Source organism: Macrobrachium nipponense, chromosome 26, assembly GCF_015104395.2.
Source record: "Macrobrachium nipponense isolate FS-2020 chromosome 26, ASM1510439v2, whole genome shotgun sequence".
Lineage (NCBI taxonomy): Eukaryota > Metazoa > Arthropoda > Malacostraca > Decapoda > Palaemonidae > Macrobrachium > Macrobrachium nipponense.
In genome coordinates this window covers 25,846,883-25,861,137 of record NC_087215.1, presented here as the reverse complement: position 1 = coordinate 25,861,137, position 14,255 = coordinate 25,846,883, and the positions used below count along the sequence as shown (strand labels likewise).

General features: G+C 44.8%; 1 protein-coding gene across 3 annotated transcripts in view; it reads left to right on the top strand.

The window, feature by feature from the left end:
- Window positions 1–14,255, top strand: part of LOC135200079 (cholesterol transporter ABCA5-like) — a 271,083-nt gene that overhangs the window by 156,121 nt on the left and 100,707 nt on the right. For all 3 annotated transcript variants that reach the window (XM_064228374.1, XM_064228377.1, XM_064228375.1), the window contains exons 13-17: window positions 9,329–9,443; window positions 10,397–10,493; window positions 10,686–10,828; window positions 11,041–11,180; window positions 11,598–11,829. In XM_064228374.1, the coding sequence (XP_064084444.1) occupies window positions 9,329–9,443; window positions 10,397–10,493; window positions 10,686–10,828; window positions 11,041–11,180; window positions 11,598–11,829 (727 nt within the window). The remainder of the gene's footprint in view (window positions 1–9,328; window positions 9,444–10,396; window positions 10,494–10,685; window positions 10,829–11,040; window positions 11,181–11,597; window positions 11,830–14,255) is intronic.

The following is a 14,255-nucleotide window of genomic DNA, read 5'->3' as shown; positions in this document are numbered from 1 at the left end:
ATGCCAAATTCTGATAACTTGTAATATTAGAGAAAATATCATCATGGAAAAATTATCTATGAAGCTTGTCAACAAATACATCTATGAAAGATATTTGGCAAAAAATAAGGAAAATTAATGGGAAATACGTATATGACACCCAGGAAGTGGAATAAATCAAAATGGGAAAATATATCATGACCCATTCAAATATCAAATATAGTAAGGAAACAGTGAAAAGTAAGTGCCTACTCCAATCTCAATGAGCATTTTCAAGGAAAAAATACCATACTAAATATTGAAGATCTAGAATATAAATTATACATTTAATATGGATGAATTATATAATGCTCTAAATTCATGTCATCCATCAGCCACAGGACATGATAAAATATCATATGAAAGGACACAAAGACTAACCCCATTGCCAAATTATATTGCTAAAATTCTATAACACCATCTGGACTTTGAAACAAATGGAAATACATACTGCTCTATCATATCTTCTAATAAGAAATATGGCAAACACAACGATGTAACGCCAACATGCATTAGAACACATTAGAAAAAATGGAGATCAACTTATGGTCTATACAGATGGATCAAAAAGCAACACTGGAGTAGGAGCTTCAGCATTCTGAAAAGGTAGATTAATAAGTCTTCCTCCAATATTATCAGTATATACTACATTACTGACAGCCACATGAATAGCGCTAGACATAAAATCTGAGAAGAGAGCAATTTCCACCATAATGTTCAGTGATTCACCAAGTGCTATTGATGCTATAAACAAATACAAGTCTCCAAATCATCTTGTATAAGAAATCCAAATAAAAATCCATCAACTTATTCAGTCAGGACTATTATTAAAAATATGTTGGATTCCAGCACGTGGGAATTAAAGGAAATGAAAGAGCAGATACAGCTGCCAAATTACCATGCACTATTCCATCAACAATTTCACATGCCGCAGTATCAGGCTGGGTAACATCTTTTAAGACTTTAATATATAAGACTGGCAATCAGATTGGACATCAGTGCCAACTACAAACAAACTGAGAAATATAAGAAGTGAAGTTCATTCATGGATGTCATCGTCTCCAAAAGAAAGAGCTAAAGAAGTATTAACCAAACTACGTATAGGCCATACTAAATTCTCACATGTTCATTTGATGTCAAATCCACATTCATACCCAGTGAAATGTATTACATGCCAAATACCAATAACTGTCCAACATTTATTAGTTGATTGTCCAATTTGGACCATCAAAGAAGCATTTATTTTCGAAACCGCACATTAAAAGGCATTCTTGCTGAAGGCAAAGATTTCTTATTTAGTAGAAGTATTGTGTTCCTAAATAAAACCAGTTTTCTAAGTAAGTCTGATTTTTCTTTTTCCCAGAATTAATTCCTGAAAACCAGGCTGAGAAGACCCTTTATTAGGCTCAGAAGTCTGGATAAACTAATCCATTATAATAATATAATAATGGATACTGTAGGGTTAGTTATATTAATGGGTTTGTGATGAAACAAAGAAATGTTTATATACGTGACAAAAAATTTTTAAATTTGTTTTTTATGCACAATGAGTCAAATATTTGGGGACAAAATCTTTTAATATATTGTTCAAAGTACCGTAACTGACCTTTTGTTTGTTTCTTGTTTTACTTCATAAAGTGTGATCTATACTTTCTAAAAGTGCTAGTATGTGTATGAAATTTGATCTACTTTCTAAAAGTGCTAGTATGTAAATCATGATTATAAAATATAGAATTGTTCCGATACGTAATACAAACCATCGGTCCTTTAACAATAGGAAGTAGCTAGCGGCAGCTGGAACGGTCGTAAGCTTCGAACAAGGGGAGAACGGTAGTTAACTGCTTGTCCGACAGTCGCGCGCTGCGCGACTGGGAGGTAAACAAATCACTTTTGCTTTCGGCCGCGGGTGTGAAGGATGTGTTCGTCATCGCTCTCTGCCCGCTTCATCGTCGTATGCTTTGTTTATATTGTGTTTTCTACTAATGGTTTGTTTGACTTGAAAATGAAACTGTAAGTACACTGTTTTAATTTTCATTACTTAATTATGAACCAACATGGAGCTATCCCCGTAGATGCGGCGATTTCCTCTCTTTTCATGAATTGAACACTTGAATTATGTCTCGGTGCCGAGGGCGGGCGCGCTCGTGCCGAGTCATGTATTTTGGGCGAAAGTGTGTAATTGAAAAATGTAAGTACTTTTTTCATTATATTTTTGCCCTGTGCGTTCGTTACCGAGAGCGTGATTGCGCTCGGCACGAGCCTTTTATTTGGTATGATAAAATGCAATGAAAGTGGATTCGCAATTGCAGTATTCTTTTCATTTTCATTTATTTATTTGCATAAATTTAATTTGGATCAATTTTCGCTCTTACCCGGGAATTGATCCTTACGATTATTTTCTGTGAAAGTGAAATTGCAAGTGCAGTATTCTGTTTCATTTTCATATATATTTTATGATAGCGTCATATTATTTGGATCAAGTTTCCGCTCTTACCCGGGAATTGATCTTTTCCCACCCCTTTAAGTTCTATGAAGTGAATCGCAAGGGCAGTATTTTGTTTCATTTTCATATTACTTTTCACTGCTGTGCGGGTAGGGGAAGCAAAGGTCTGCCAGGAAGTCGTCGGAAAGCTCTTCCGCGACTCCCTTGGTATCCGATTCTTCGTCTTCCTTCCTGCCCCCCGCTCAGCTTCCTCGTTGTATTTTGTATTTGGGGTCTTGCCTTGCTTTCGTCGGGTTGGGGCATTGTCTTCCCCCCGTGCGTGAGGGAACCCCTCTTACTAATCTATCTATGCTACCGCAGGTGCTACATCCGTGGGAGACGACCTTGGACAGGTATGGACCACCGCGGCGGCAGGGCGTGCCTAGCATCCACGGGCTGCTGCAGCGTCTAGCGAGGTCTGGGGCGGTCTCCACTACTACCACGGCCGCCTGTTTTCTTCGTGTTGCCTGCCCCAGACTTCCGCTGTTCCAGCAGCTCGCCCCTGGACCGCTGCCAGTACCCAGGTTCCCGCTGGCTGCCGATGATTCTACGAGGCGATCGCTGGGCCTGCCGTACCTGCCGCTGATGTGATTCCCGCTGTTGGCTTGGCTGTCCCTTCTGGGTCTACCGCTGCCGCTATTCCTGCCGCTCCTGAGCTGGTTGCTGTTCCTGTCGCTCCTCGTTCCTCCTGAGCCTGTCCATGCTGGTCCTGCCCACGGTGTGTCTTCCCCAGTCCCAGGTCCTTCCGGACAGGTGCAGTCGGGCCGTGTTGCTTCGGCAATAGCCCCGGCTCCGGCCTGGATGGAGGACCTGACGACTGTCCTGCGTGAGCTGACGAGGAAGAGGAAGAAGAGGAAGCTGTCATCTTCGTCTTCATCGTCTGCTGCTGCCTCTTCCCCTTCGACTTCTAAGGCCCATAAGCCGAAGAAGAAGAAGGCTGTCCTCCCCCCTAAGAAGTCTCCTTCGGGGGGAACTTCTAAGGGCCCGTCCCACCCCGGTGGGACGGGGGGGGTCCTTCTGCTCCTTCGGGAGCGGGGCCCATCTCCCCTTCTGTAAGGAAGAGATAGACGGGGACCAGAGGAGTATCGGTTAGCTCTGGTACTTCCTCGCCTGGTGCTAGCGGCGATGCCGCTACGCCAGGTTCCGGCTCGGTCTCTCGTTCGCGAGAGATCCCGTGTGTACGTTCTCCCTCGGGAGACCGTGCAGCCAAGTTTCGGCGCCAGAGTTCGCTCGGCGCCAAGACGCGGCACGGAGCAGAAGGCTGGTGAGAGCCGCTCAGGTGACTCTCGCCAGGCCAGCGGCCGCTCTTGCAGCGACCAGCTGGTAACCCACGGGGTTTCCCCCAACCTAAGAAGGCTCCTTCAGGACCTTCTAAGGGCTCCGGCGATTCGGGGAGCTCTTCTGCTGGTCCTCCTGCTCCCTCGGGAACAGGGCCCGTCTCTTCTTCTACCAAGGAGAAGAAGACGGGGACCAGAGGAGTACCAGCTTCGGCTGGCACTTCCTCGCCTGGTTCTAGCGGTTCTGCCGCTAAACCAGGATCCGCCTCGGCCTCTCGTTCGCGAGAAGTACCGAGTGGACGGTCTCCCGCGGGAGACCGTCCAGCCAAAGTCTTGACGCCCGAGCTCGCTCGCCGTCAAGACCAAAGAGCGGAGCAGAAGACTGGCGAGAGGTCGTGCAGACGACTCTCGCCAGGCCAGCGGACGCTCTCGCAGCGACCAGCCGGCTGCTTGGGCTGACGTGACGGTCTCCGACCGGCCACGCGCTGAGGCGAGGAAGGGGTCCCCGCGGCCGTCGGTGCCAGCCGAGCGGCTGGTACCGGCGGCTCGACGCTGTCCGAGAGACGCTCACCGGTCTCACCGAGCGACAGCGAGCCTAGCAGGTCACCTGACCGCTGCTCCCACAGGGACCGGGCGATAGGGGGACCAGCAGCAGCTCCCTCTGCATACGAGATCGGGGCCGCTGTTCTCGGTCCAGCCGTTTCCCTGGGAAACGGCTCGACTAGGCCTGCAAAGTGGCGATCGCCTGCAGCCCTCCAAAGCCGCTGGTTCTGCCAGCGAGCGAAAGAGGAGCGTCATGTCTTCCTCTCCCGTGCCTGCAACTTCCTCGGTTTGCACCAGGAAGAGCGAGGCACAGCGGGGTGATCGTGAGGGGCATACCCCGCACGATCCCGTCACGACGCCGTAAGTACCAGGTACGATCTTCGGACCGACCAGGACGTACGCGCAAGTGGCAGGAGGAATCCGAGAGGGGTCTATCGCAGTTCCTTCCTCCTTAAGGGGGAGGTTCTCGAACATGGCCCCTTGTTCGGAGGGGCTTTGCGGTCCTACTCTGCAAGATGCTATGACTTCCAAGATCCAGAGGAACTTTTGTCGAGGTTATGGCGCTGATTCGTCAGCGCAACGACCTCGGGGAAGGATTGCCGCTCCCACCAGCAGAGCCCACGTCTCGGCTCGAGTCGTTTTGGGGCCCGAGAGGGAACCCAAATCGACGGTGGGTCTGCCGCGATCGGAGCTTGCCGATTCTGTCTTGAACCAGAGTCTCTCGTCTCCGGACAAGAAGGCTCTCTCAGTTCGTGGCCTGTCGATCAAGCTACTTCCACCTCCTCTACTGCGACAGCGGCGTTTCTACGTGTCTTCGGACACCGTATTTAAATACTCCTTCGGTCCTCCTGAGAGGTTTCGACCTCGACGAGGACTGGAATGAGTCGGAGGACGGTATCGGCTCTCTCCTGTCAGGTGTCGATCAGCCCCACCCAGACGACGTTCACAGTGGCGGCAGACCCTTACCTACAGTGAGAGTTCGTAACCCTCCTCGAAAACGTCTTCTCCTGACGATACTTTTCCCAGCCACTCTGATTGCGGCGATGGTTGCTCCTACTCTTCTCCAACTGCTAGTTCCACTGGAAGGCGAGCGAGTATCCAATTCCTCCCCCATTCCCTCTCTCCTTACGGCTACGAGGGAAAGGGGAGGGATCCTACAGAGATTTCTCTGTAGGATCCCACGTTGGGGACTGCGCTACCGGGGGGACCTTCGGGTCCTACCGGTCGTTGAGGAGGGATCCTGCCCCATTTCTCGATTTCTACCGGGGAATCGAGAGGGAACCACCAGCCGATATCGTTTTGAACGAATTCGGTGGGGGTTTCGCAGACTGCTTAGAATTCTACGGAATTTCTAGCGCATTCAGAGTGTTCGACTTTTTTACGATCTCCAAACACTTAGGCGAGACCACGGTCCAAAGTGAGCGAGACGAGAATCCCCGATATGTTACACGATAATCGGGAACCTCGCCTATGCTCGAGTTTTCCTGGAATTTCTAGCATTGGGAAGAAGACTGCTGCTGAAAGAAGACTATCTCACAGTAGGCGACCAACCTGGAATAGAGAAGAACGGACGGGAATATCCAGTTTGGCTTGAACTATCGTCTTAGTATTCTGTTCACCATTGAAGCTTTCCTTCGAGGAAGACTTCTCCTTCACTCTCTTTGATAGAGATCGAAGGTGGTCGATCTCCAATCCTTATTTTGTTTTCTTGAAGGAAAGAATTTAGGATGGAGATCGGTTTGTTCAGAATCCTACAAATATACTACGTATATTAACCTCGCGACATGATTCTGCTAAGCAGTTGAATTGTCCGAGGGGTAGGCGCATATCCTAGTTAATCTACGGATTGCGACTTAGACGAGAAGTATTCTAATTGAACTGCAACTCGGGGTTGCCTGCAACATCCCAGGAGTCGGAGTTTTCAGTCAATTTTTATATACTTTTGTGGTTTTGTCACGACAACACCATTTCAACTTTTATATTTACCGAAATTCGTTTCGCCTAAATATAATTGCTCGAGCATATCTTTATGCTCGGTGTTCCTAGCCGAACGCATTCCTTCGTGGAATAATGGATTACCTGGCAACTCAGGATGACGAGTCAGCGATGAGGCAGGCCTCAGCTACTGCATATTGAACTGCCTGATAGCAGCTCAGTATCAGCTGGGCCTCCGAGATGCACGGTCGTTATGTCTCTCTCTCCCCTGCTTTGATTGAACTACCGAACCGTATCTCTGCCCAACAATCATGGACTTAGGTCTCTGATTAACGGGGATTCTCGCAATAATGAAGGACCATCTACTGCTGTGACGCTAGATTCCATTGCCTTCGACATTGCGAGAATTTTCAACAGAGATATCTCTTGGACTCTTTCATCTTTCTGTTTACCGCACGGTAACAGAAGTCTGTACAAGTCTCCCGCTGCATCGCACTGCGATAATGCGAATGATTTTGCAGACATCTGAGTTTGTCTTCAAAATATCTCGTATTCGTAGGTGTACAATTGTTCATTGTTCAACCCGAATTAACAGATGTGTCATAAGACATCGCCTACTCTCCGACCTGACAGCTCTACTTCCAAATGTTCAGCCCATGAGAAGCAGTTCTTCAGGCGGCTTTCCCGTGTTTTCATTACTGAAGAACGCCCCGCTTTCATTGCAACTACGACTTCTCACCAGACAGCAATGAAATAGCGGTTTAGCGTTTTCAGTCATTTGTAAGCACAGGTTTATGAATCTTGAGAATCCTTCTCTCGATTCGTCTGTGAAGACTTAGGTTGCTTTCAATATCTACCTTCGTCTTCAACGGTACATAGTGTTGTCTCTCCTTTAGCTGAGATTCAACAACTATGAGATGTTTTTGCCTTCGGGGACCTCGGTCTCTAGAAGGCAATTGACTTTCGCCCGTTGGGCACATGCCTTAAAGAGAATCATCACCTCGCTGTCCGGCATTGGTGACAAACAAATACATTATTTGTTTGGTTCTCTCGGCATAACCCTTTAAAGGAGAAGGTCACGTGACTTACTCGGATGCTTGGACAACGTGCCTCCTACCGAACGCAGTCAGTCGGCAGCTGTCAGAGCGCCCGAGTCAGTTACGCAAAACTACGCTGTTGACTTAGTTCGGTTGTTACAGAGCAATCATTACTTCGTTTTAATAGCTTGTCACAGTACCCATACCATCGACACCCACCATGGAGTGTCGGTGTCCTATCCACTACCGAGAACTTCGCTGCATGGGGATAGGAGGAGCGAGAGACTTCGTGGCAAACGGACAGACCGTATGGGTACTGGACATCACCGAAGTAGAGAAGAGGGATAGGTCATGCGACTATTCCCTTCTTTTCCTCTGAGGAACTGCATGACTTCTCCTGCGAAGTCAAGCATCCAGGGGATGGGGATCCGTGACGCTCGATTTTCGTACTGAACTTCGTAGCGAAGACTCGAACCCTTCGGTCCCTGACGATTGGTTCGAGTCGTTCACAATCCCCTCCCTAATGGACTTCACCGCCTTCGATGCGAAGGAGATGCTGCCTTGTCCGCAAGAACTTCTCCGTGGCGCAGGTACTGAAGGCAGGGGTCTGGTCCAACCAGACCACATGCCCCTCCTTCTACCTTCGGGATATTGCCCACAGGTCCTTGGATCTTTTTCCCTGGGACCCGTGGTGGCTGCTCAACACGTTGTGTAGCGAACCCAGACCCACCTCGCAGGCTGAACAGCATCGAGTCCTGTGGTTAGAGGGACACGGTCGTCACCCTGCTGGATAAGGACAAGATGCAGGTGAGCTACTCAACAGAGCCCCATCCTATCCCTTTCACTAGGGATGGGAGCGTATATCCACCACTTCCTCCAACAAGGGGGAGGAAGTGGATGCCAGCTTGAGACAAACCCATACTTTATGTTGCCTCTTGCAAACAGGAACAAGTTCTTGCTTGCTGGTACGAAGAGATACGCTTGCCTCTCTCTTAGTACTCGGCCCAGAGGTCTGACCATTGATCCTGCGGTGCACACCCCGATCAATCGGACAGAGGCTTGGATCCCTCCCTCGCTCTTACGACCAGGGAGGCATTCCAGGGATGGACGAACACCAGTCTGTTCATCAAAAGACTCAGATTCCTCCCACCAAGAAGTGAGTCTTCCTATTGTTAAAGGACCGATGGTTTGTATTACGTATCGGAACAAATGACAATTTGTCGAAAATTGCATTTTTTCCTAGCTATACAAACCTGAGGTCCTTTACATATAGTCCCTCCTCATGCCACCCCTCACTCTGCGTATTTTGCATGGGCCAAAAGCAAAAGTGATTTGTTTACCTCCCAGGCGACTGTCGGACAAGCAGTTAACTACCGTTCTCCCCTTGTTCGAAGCTTACGACCGTTCCAGCTGCCGCTAGCTACTTCCTATTGTTAAAGGACCTCAGGTTTGTATAGTTAGGAAAAATGCAATTTTTGACAAATTGTCATTTTAAGTTGAAAATTTAAGAAAAATAAAGGTTCAGAGGTCTGGGTAAACTAATTCTTTTTAATAATAATAATAACACTTAAGAAAAATAAAGGTTCAGAGGTCTGGGTAAACTAATTCTTTTTAATAATAATAATAACACATCTAGTACTAAATATTTCTGCATGTTCCAAAGTGTTTCATTCAGCACCAGAGCTCCTCATTATGAAAGATTTTCTGCTGCACAAACACATTTTTTCAACTTTACTGAATAGGAAGCTTATGGGCATAATTAATGTGTTTTACATATTTAACTTTAAACAAAATTTGTAGGGAATAAATTCCTAATCTTAGAAAAAATTCTTTGTTTCCATGAAGACTAGTATGAAAAAGACTATCTATACAAAGTATTTCATTGAAATAGAGCAAGTTTGATAATCATATTACTAGATATGAAATTTTAATAAAAACTTTATAAGTATCTTATGTGGATAGCATATTTACTGATGAGTCATAATTTCTTTTGGTGTTTCATGCCAAGTTAATTAATGTCTAATTCTACCTTTCAGTGATGCTAATGACCTAACGGATATTCGTCGTGTTACTGGTGTGTGTCCACAGCATGACATAATCTTCATGACACTAACTCCTCGTGAACATCTGAGCTTCTTTGCACGAGTTAGGGTATTAAAAACAGTGCAACTTTTCAATTTGCATGTTAGGTTGTACGAATAAAATGTGTTTTTGAGGTGAAATGTATCCCTTATCATTTGCTTTATTTGTGACTGCTTGGCACCGGTTCGACAAGTGTAAAATTGAAACAATCAATAACGAATGCTCTTGATAGTTAACGCCTCTCTTTGGAGGGTGGGGAGTAAAATAGCAACTGCCATGGTTGTCATTCTTCTCTTGTCAATGAAACCAGCCATTTGTGTTGACAAGTGGTTAATGAATTATGTTTAATGCAAAGGACACTGAAATAGTTTTACTTAAGTTGACATGCTATTCATTCTGTATGTATTTATTTATGTTACTAAATGCTTTCTTGATTATGACCCAACTTTGTGAAAATATTAAGAGAATGCCCTCGTAGAGGGTTAGTGCCGTCAATGAACCTCATGCAGTAATAGAGCAGATTTAATGTGGTCAATTATTGACTTGGTTAAAGCTAGATAGAATTTTTGTGTAACAATTTGAGTCTTTTTGCATAGATTGTGTCTCGCGCAATTGCTAGGACAGTGTCATTCCTTTGGCCATTCCACGGATGCAGCTTGCCTGGCACCATGGCACTCCCCTACCTTTGCTTCTCAGTCCTCCTTGGACAGAGTTAGATCATGGTTGCATAAAGACGGGTATGGTATTTCTAGAACTTGTGTTTGACACCGTTGTTCCATGGTTATTCCAGAAATTTGTCCAAACCTGGTAACCGATCATGTCAAATAGTTGCATATAAAGCAAATGATAGAGGGTAAGTACCTAAAAAATTGATTTTATCATAAAAATCTTCATTTTGCCAAATAATGATTTTGGTTACTAAAATGGATACAGAATTGTATGATGAATGACAGTCTTGTGTAATTACTGTTTTTTTCTTAATTATTTGTGGCATTCCTTCTTGTATTTGCTTATATTTTCAGGGAATCCCATCAAACAGAATTGCAACTGAAGTTGAGAATACTCTCAAGGAAGTTGATCTTACTTCTAAAGCAGATACAAAAGGAGCAGATTTGTCAGGTTTGTTAGGAATGCTACATGAGCTTGTAATAAACATTACATATAGAAATTAATTTTAATATGAATAAGTACCTATATCATCTTTACTTACATAATAAAGTCTTGAAATGAAAGTTTAATTTTAAGGTTACTATTCTTGTTTTAATATTAATCAGTGCTGTGTATTCATGAGGTTTATCAATACAAAAACAGGAGGACAGAAGAGGAAACTCTCCATTGGAATAGCTTTGATTGGAGATCCAAGGATTATTTTCTTGGATGAACCTACTGCTGGAGTAGATGCTTATTCCAGAAGACGATTATGGGCACTCCTGAAGAACCGGAAACAAGGAAAGGTATGTTTTTGTCAGATTAGGTCTTCCAAGTCAAGATTGTTTGGCAAGTATGTATAGTTCAGATTTATATACTATTCATGTGTGACTCTTGACTATTTTAACTTAATAAAGAAGTGATGTATATTGTGTTATAGTTTCTGTTGTAGGTAACTTAGTGGAAATTTGTGAGAGTAGACTTGAAGGCAGTAATATTTTGTTTCATGTAATCACAGGTAATCTTGCTAACAACTCATTTCATGGATGAGGCAGACATTCTTGCTGACCGAAAGGCAATAATCTCTAGAGGCAGACTTCGCTGTTGTGGTTCATCCCTCTTTCTCAAAAATAAATTTGGTCTTGGATACCACCTGACGTAAGATAAATTGCATTCTTCATTTGGACTGTTCTTCCTTCATTGGAAATTGGTCATAGCATTACATAGCATTTGTAAATTTAATTGAGATAAACATTGCGTATGTATTGAATATGGAATAGATATTATATTAATAAATTTAAACATTATAAATGGCAATGCTTATTAAATGCAATATTGTTGGTCTTTTATAAATTCATAACACGCACTAAAGCGTTTGTCGCATTAGTTGTATGGAAAGAGACAGGTTAATATTGCTTACTTAATTAGTAAGCATGGCGATGAATTTGGATCAAGAAAATACAAGAAAAGCTTCCTCTTGAATATATTGTTTATTAAATAGAAATGAACAATTGCTTATTACATTGAAGTATTTTGTAGTAAGAAGTAACACTTCATTTCATGCTGTCTTCACAGTCTAGTAGTTGATGATGAAATTGAAGAGAGTTCAGTCACCAGAGCACTGCAGAATATCATAAAGGAAGCTCAACTGGCTCGACATTATGGTAAAGAGATGTCTTTTATCTTACCCTCTGATTCTGTTAGTGCCTTTCCCGATTTGTTTTCTCTTCTTGACCAACACATAAAGAAAGAAGTGGAATCTGTTGGTATTGAGGGCTACGGCATATCAATGACTACTCTTGAGGAGGTAAGAATTGTTAAATGTTATCTTTGTCTTTAGTCTGTGAATGAATCTTGATTTTTCATACATGAAATTTATTTTAGAACAAAGCATTTCAGTCTGTGGTTTGACTTTCCGTTCTGGATGGTAAACTGAGACGCACTTTGCTTTCCATATTTATTTATTTATTACTGGACATTGATTAAACATATTCAGTTTTATTTATCAGTAGTATATATAGTATTTTAAAATCTTATTTAACATCTGCTATTTACAATATAAAAGTTTTTATTTGTTTAATTAGAAACCCATCACTCATAATTTGTCCTTTGTTCATGACACTTACCTGTCTAACCTACCTGTAGAGGTTGTTACACCTAACCCTGTGTTTTTGCCTTCGGGCAATGAAGTTATACCTTCGGAAGGTATTGCCCTTTCTTCCATCATGGAGTCGATTCATGCGCTAGAATCGAAAGTGCGTGCATTAAATACCACAGTGAAGTGTAGTGAAAACGTTAGTGCCCCTATCGGTCCCATAGTGCCTCTAGGTATAGACCTCTGTTGAACTCCCAGGACTCAGGGAATGGACATGTCGAAAACTGAAGGAGGGCTACGGGAAATTCCCACCGGTCTGGCGTCCCTTCAGCAGAACCTGTGGACGCTTCCCAGGCTGCCAAAGCTCGCGAACGAGCTCGGATATTGAAGGAGTGCTTTTCTTCCTCCAAGGCGTCCTCTCCTTACCGGGGATGGAGCTCTCAGAGGGCCTCTCATGGGGAGAGCGGGATTGACGTTAGATGTCGCACAGGCGGCCATCGTCTTTCTTGTCCTCTTAAGAGAGGTTTTAAGGAAGAGGACGCTTCACGTCCTGCTTCTCGTCCTGTTCTTTCGTCATCAACTATGCCTGAAATAGATCACCATCTAAAAGGATTATACAGGACGCTGGAAGTATTTAACTTCCTAGACTGGTGCTTAGGAGCTTTAGGTCTGCAGTCTAAGAGCCCAGAATCAGTGTCACTAGAAGAATTATCGAGCGTCCTGTCATGTATGGACAAAGCAGTGAGGGATGGCTCAGATGAGCTGGCAGCCCACTTTACTACGGGGATATTAAAGAAACGAGCGCTTTTCTGCAGTTTTACTGCTAAATCAGTTTCCCCTGCACAGAAAGCAGATTTACTATTCGCCCCCTTTTCTTCTCATCTTTTTCCAGAAAACATGGTAAAAGATTTAACTGTGAACCTTAAGGAGAAAGCGACACAGGATTTGCTGTCTCAATCATCTAGACTTCCTACGGCGCAATCCTCTTCTCGAGTAACTCAAGTACCGAAGAAGAATTTTAAGCCCTTTTGTGGCAGAGCACCCTCAAGAGCTTCTACTCGAGGAAGGGGCTTTGCTAGAGGCAGAACCCCCGCAAAACCCAGGGGGAAGAAATGACGACCTTGCCCTTCAGGCACCGGTGGGAGGGAGACTTTCTCTCTTCGCAGAGGCTTGGAGAGCAAGGGGGACGGACCCCTGGTCCCTCGAGATTATAGAGAAGGGATACAAGATTCCCCTTCTCTCCATACCTCCTTTGAGCATGAAGCCCATAGACCTGTCGCCATCGTATCAGCCACAGAAGCAACAGATTCTTCTCGAATTACTAGATCAGATGATCGAGAAGAGAGCCGTAGAAAGAGTGCTCTTGACAGATTCCCCAGGCTTCTACAACAGGTTATTCCTGGTTCCGAAGCAGTCTGGGGGATGGAGGCCTGTCCTAGATGTCAGCAGACTGAACCTTTTTGTGAAGAAAGAAAGTTTCAAAATGGAAACATCACAGTCGGTCCTGGGAGCCTTGAGACCAGGGGACTGGATGGTGTCATTGGATCTCCAAGACGCTAACTTCCATGTCCCCATCCATCCCCGGTCCAGGAAGTTCCTCAGGTTCATTTTAAGAGGACAGGTCTTCCAGTTCAGAGCTCTATGCTTCGGACTGAGCACAGCTCCCATGATTTTCACTCTTCTCATGCGGAATGTGGCAAAGTGGCTTCACCTCTCGAAGATACGAGTCTCCCTCTACCTAGACGACTGGCTCATACGGTCGTCGTCGAGAGCAAGGTGTCTGGAGGACCTTCAGACTACGTTACTGTTGACGAAGGCCTTAGGCCTCCTGGTCAATTCCGAAAAGTCCCATCTGATCCCGACACAGTCCATCGTGTATCTGGGGATTCAGATGGATTCAGTGGCTTTTCGGGCTTTTCCGTCGCTAGAATGTCAGCGGAAAGGCTTAGAAAAAGTGTCAACCTTCTTGGAGAAAGAAACATGCTCGGCAAAGGAATGGATGAGTCTGCTGGGGACCATTTCATCGCTGGAGAAGTTTGTTTCTCTAGGGAGGCTACACCTCAGGCCCCTACAGTTTTTCTTAGCAGAAAACTGGCAAGACAAACAAAACTTAGAAGAGATTTTGGAAATCTCTCCAT